At 37.9% G+C, this 5,075-nt stretch overlaps 1 protein-coding gene across 1 annotated transcript; it reads left to right on the top strand.

Moving 5' to 3' along the window:
- The first annotated feature begins 1,842 nt into the window (after window positions 1-1,842).
- Window positions 1,843-4,777, top strand: LOC103145176 (myozenin-1-like). The gene is made up of 5 exons (XM_007562511.2): window positions 1,843-1,868; window positions 1,986-2,187; window positions 2,267-2,333; window positions 2,908-3,088; window positions 4,249-4,777. Exons 1-5 carry the CDS (start codon window positions 1,843-1,845, stop codon window positions 4,490-4,492), a joined length of 720 nt encoding a protein of 239 aa, XP_007562573.1. The 3' UTR covers window positions 4,493-4,777.
- The last annotated feature ends 298 nt before the right edge of the window (window positions 4,778-5,075 follow it).

Genomic DNA, 5,075 nt, shown 5'->3' with positions numbered 1-5,075 from the left:
CCAGTCAGCGCTACTTTCTCGGTCTTCTCAATCAACGCTAATAAATATCCCCGTGGGAGACTTGGCTCTGCTCGGCATCCTCAATATTTCTTTTCCATACATACAAACTTAGGCACAGGCCTGATTTATGATGCGCCGCTAACATCTCTCCGTGGCGCTGCAATGCCAACTTTCAGCTTTACAGATGAGTCTGCGTGAGAGGAAGGCGGGAGGACGGCGGTTTGTGGCTGGACTCCAGGTGTTATGAGTGATATCAGGGTTTCACATGGTGGATGAGGAACATGCTTTTATGAGGAGTAAAATCCATCACATCTCTCCATCAGTAGCAGAGAGAGGTCGTGCGTGTCAAGAGGAATTCCCTTCACAAACAAACAAAAAGCCGCTCTGACATTCCCCCAACTGCACACTCGTTCTATAATGCCTTGACCTACTGACCCCTAAAACGCCCCGAAGGCATGAGACCACACAACAGGTTCCCACTCCTAACTACTGAGAGTACAGCCAAGTATAGCCTGTTGCTAAAAACACATTTATGGGTGGCTAGTAACTAACTAGCCACAGGAAGTAGTACCGGAAAATACGGTACTTTAAATACCGTATTTTCCGGACTATAGAGCACACCTTATAAGCCACATCTACGATTTTTTTTTTTTTAACTGGAAATGTACATACATAAGCCGCACAGGGCTATAAGCCGCTGGTATCTCGGTTTTTCACAGGGACGCAGGCCTCCATCTCTAACGCCGAACCACATGCAGCGGCTCTATTTCCCTCCTGTACCAACAGATCGATAACCCTCAACTTAAAAGCTGCATCATATGTTGTTGTTTTCATGATGAGGGGGTATGAGTTTGAAGAAATTTCTCAGTCGTGCCTGCTGCTAGTATGTACTTGTTCTAAATGAAAATTAGCACTTTCTTCTTTGATTTCCAATTTTGACTTCCAATGATTCACTTCCTGCTAAACCGCCCCCTGGTGGTTGAAGAAAAATCCACAGTAAAGCCGCACCGGGTTATAAGCCGCATGGTTCAAAGCGTGGGAAAAAAAGTAGCGGCTTATAGTCCGAAAAATACGGTAGCTATATTTATAGTTTTAATTTTTGCTAAAGTAAACTTCTGATTACTATTGATAGTGAATAGAAAAAGATTGCAGTATAAATAAAATAAGTCATGTATTATCTTCAAAATTAAACACTTCATAATATATATTTTAAATAACAGCAAAACTAGTTTCCACATAACTGATGGGGTTGAATGTGTAACAAAAAAGGAACATTGTTTACCTTTAAAAATGAAACATAGCCAGAAAATGTTTACAAATTAAATATTTGATAAAAAGTAAGGTGAAGTAATTTTATTTATATGGCACATTTTCAACTACCAGGCAGTTCAAATTGCTTGACATGAATTAGAAGGAAACACAAATAAAACAAACCAAATGAAAGACAAATATGTAGTTCTATAAAAACATATCTTCATGTAGGTTCCCCATGTTTAATAAGAATAAGTAGTACGTAATTTATAAGCTAATAGAGGTTTTTCTGGATTCTAGCTCTGATAAAATTAGATGTTGGTTCTCCATGTTTGATTCTACAAAGTAGTCATTTCTAAGTTTGTTATAGATTTGTAATCTAACAGGAGTTTATCTAGGTCTTATTAGAAGTTTAATGTTAAATGTTGATCTAAAGTAATGAGTATTTTCTCCAGAGAAAAACTAAAATGAGTTTCTCTGGATTCTAAGTTTGTTCTTCTTCCTGGGCATTAAGTGAACCTTTTCAAATAAAAGTCATACAATCCTAGCGTGCATATTTCTCGTTTTAAACTTCAGTCATTTCTGTCCAAAATGTTAGAGCAAAAGCACTCCGCAGAGTTCGTCTATTTATTTGAAAATGTCTAATCTTTTAAGTTGAAATATAATTCTGAATTAATCATAGACAAACAAAAATGTTCAAATCTGCTGACAGCATATGTACCTTTTACCCGGAGAGCGCTATTTTTGTCCTCCTTTCTCATCCCGACAGAGGACGAGCTGGACCCGGACGCTGCTGAGTTCGACCTGGGCACCAAGATCAAGACGCCGAAGGACGTGATGCTGGAGGAGCTTTCCCTGATGAAGAACAAGGGCTCCAAGATGTTCAGGATGAGGCAGCAGCGAGTCGAGAGGTTCATCGTGACCAACGAGAACATGGTGGGGCTTCAAACATCCAACGGACCTCCTCTTGTGTTGAGTTCAGGAGATCTTATCGGCTGGTTCTGTCTTCCAGCAGAACCTCCAGAACCTGCTGATGTCTCCGCCTGTTGTTCCACCCAAACCAGAGAAGCCAAAAGAAGAAAGTAGGTTCAGGCTGCAGCAAATTATTTTAGTTATCGATTAATTAATTGATTAATCAAACAAAAAAAAAAAAAGTAGCACATTCTACAGATTTTTCTTTTAACCACGTAATGCTACTTTATACAATACCAGAAATGTATTAAAAGGTGGAAATAAATAACTCAATTCCTTTTTTTTAAATAAGAAAATAAACATTTTATTGCCTAAAATGCAGTAACATAGTATTTCTTTAGTGAATTTGAACAGGGTAACGCCACTTGAGGAGTTCTAGGTAAAACATATTTGTAGACACGTTTTTCTTTTTAATTTTTTTTTTATCTTAAATGCAAAATATGGATATATTTTGTACAGTTTTGACTTAAATACTGCTCTGCATAATTTGCTTTTTTCAGCAAATGGCCTATTTGATTCTATATGCTCTAGTTAATAATTAATCAATTACTAAAATTGTTTCAATAACTGATCCATCACGATTAATCTAATTCAGTCCTAGTTCAGATATATGAGCTTTTCACTATTAAAATATTTTTTTTACTGCATATAATGTATGTTATTTCTAAACTTTGCAAATCTCAGAGGTGGAAGAGCCAGTAAATACTCTGGAAAAGGCAAAGAGGAGGAAGGAATATGTCCGCACCTACATATCGCCATGGGAACGAGCCATGACAGACGAGGAGCTGAAAGCCACCATGAAGCCTTGTATGCCGGGACCCATCCATATTCACCCAGACCTGCCTCAGTACAAAAGCTTCAACAGGTACAAACATGATCTAAATTAAACGACCAGGTTTAAAGGTTGTGGTGCTTTAAAGTTTAAACCGTTTAATATAGAAATTATTCTGCATTTTAATTGTCAGAGGATGTAAAAGCATGCAAAGGTTTCAATGTAGGTGGTTTCAAAAATGTGCAAGACCCCAAAAATGAAAAGAAAAAAGATTTAAAGTGAAACATCAAATAATGAGACATATTGACGATTAAAGCTCTCAGCTACTGAAACCTCAAAATTCAGTTTTTGAAAAATATATGAAATAAAACCACAAAAAAGCTGTTTAACAGAGAAAAATATGGTCTACACAATCATCAGGCCATTTGTTCTCAGAGTGCTGTATTCAAGCATATTAATGGAAAGCTTAGTGAAAGGAAAATTAAGGTATAAAAAGGTGCAAAGTAACACAGACAACTGCAGCCTGGACTGGATTGTGAAGCAAAGTTAATTTAAGAGTTTAGGGGGCATTCACAAGCAAAGTTGGCCAGTAACTAATTACATTTACTTGAATACCTTTTTGGAAAAAATTTACTTTTAGGAAAATGTTTGCGACACTGAAGTGTCACTACTCTTGAGTAAAAAGTTTGGATATTTTACCCACTGTGAATAATTTTACTGAATGAAAAAGCTTGTTTAACTAAATATTCACCAGACACAGACGCACACCTGCAGTTTTAATTAAAAATTCATAGGTTTTATATGGAAAGAAATAGATTTTTAAAAATGTTTCTTTTCCCAGATTTTGTTACTTTGTAATTATGTTATTTTTAAGATTTATTTTCATTTATTTTGGTCCTTAAAATACAAAGTATTTCTACTTAACTTCCTATTTTCAGTACTTGAGTCGCATTTTTACCAAATACTTTTACACTCTTGCTTGAGTAATTTCTTGGCGGCTACTTTTTACTTTAACCAAACTAAAAATATGCTGTACTGCTAGTCTTGCTTGAGAACAATTTTAGGATAAGCTACCCACCTCTGTTCACACTTTAGCTGAATTCAGAACATAAAAAGTCTGATCTAAACCGATGTAACTAATACACTTGCACTTATACTTGTCAGAACCAGAAACATCCTCATCTGTTCCTCTATCTACGCAAACTTTGCAACAAAAGACAAATGAGCTCTTATTTATATTTTTCTCTCCCCAGGACGGCGCTGCCGTATGGCGGCTTCGAAAAGGCGTCCAAGTTGCTGACCTTCGAGCTCCCAGAGGTCAGCGCTGCCGGTGAGGAGCAGGAGCCTCTCCCGACCCTTCAGGCCGACATCCGCTCAAGACCCTCGTTCAACCGCACGCCCATCGGTTGGGTCTGCATCGACGGCAGCTCGCACGTCCAGCCGGACGTGGAGGTCCCCTACGAGACGGAGGTCCCCTGCGAGACGGACGACCTGTGAAGACGCATGTAGACATGAGCATATTTACAGTCCAAGACTTCGTCACACACAAAGAAAGCTCTTCTGGGATTCATGTCAGACAGACTTCAGCTCTGTCAGCCCTGCTGAGGTGCATCTGTTAAACACACAACTTTAACTGACTGGAAATAAAAATTGTGAGCCTTTTGTGCCGCTTACACTCTTCACTGTTGATCAGCTAATTGTCAGACCTGGGTGAATAGCAGTAGATTTGCATGCTGCAATCTTAAAATAATGTAAATATGCAATAAATGTCCCCCTTTACAGAATGTCTGGTTTCTGTTCACCCCACATCGACTTTAGTTGTGGCAAAATTAATTACAGTACAAAGAGTAGAAGTGAAATTCTCATTCATTTTCCCCCTCCTCAGTCAGGTGAGATCAAAAGGTAATCAACACATCTTTGAAACTAAATATTTTATTTGAACAATCATTTCTGATCTTGGTAAAAACATCTGCAGCACTAATTTGTTGTTGAAAGAAAAGAAAGTGGGTGTAAAACAGCAGGCAAAGCACAGAACTATGCAGCTGTCCACACTTTTATTAGGAATGTAAATTCAAATTGC

This window comes from Poecilia formosa, unplaced genomic scaffold, assembly GCF_000485575.1.
Source record: "Poecilia formosa unplaced genomic scaffold, Poecilia_formosa-5.1.2 Scaffold136, whole genome shotgun sequence".
In the NCBI taxonomy this organism is placed as follows: domain Eukaryota; kingdom Metazoa; phylum Chordata; class Actinopteri; order Cyprinodontiformes; family Poeciliidae; genus Poecilia; species Poecilia formosa.
The sequence above is the reverse complement of the archived record's forward strand: the minus strand, read 5'-3'. Positions and strand labels throughout refer to the sequence as shown.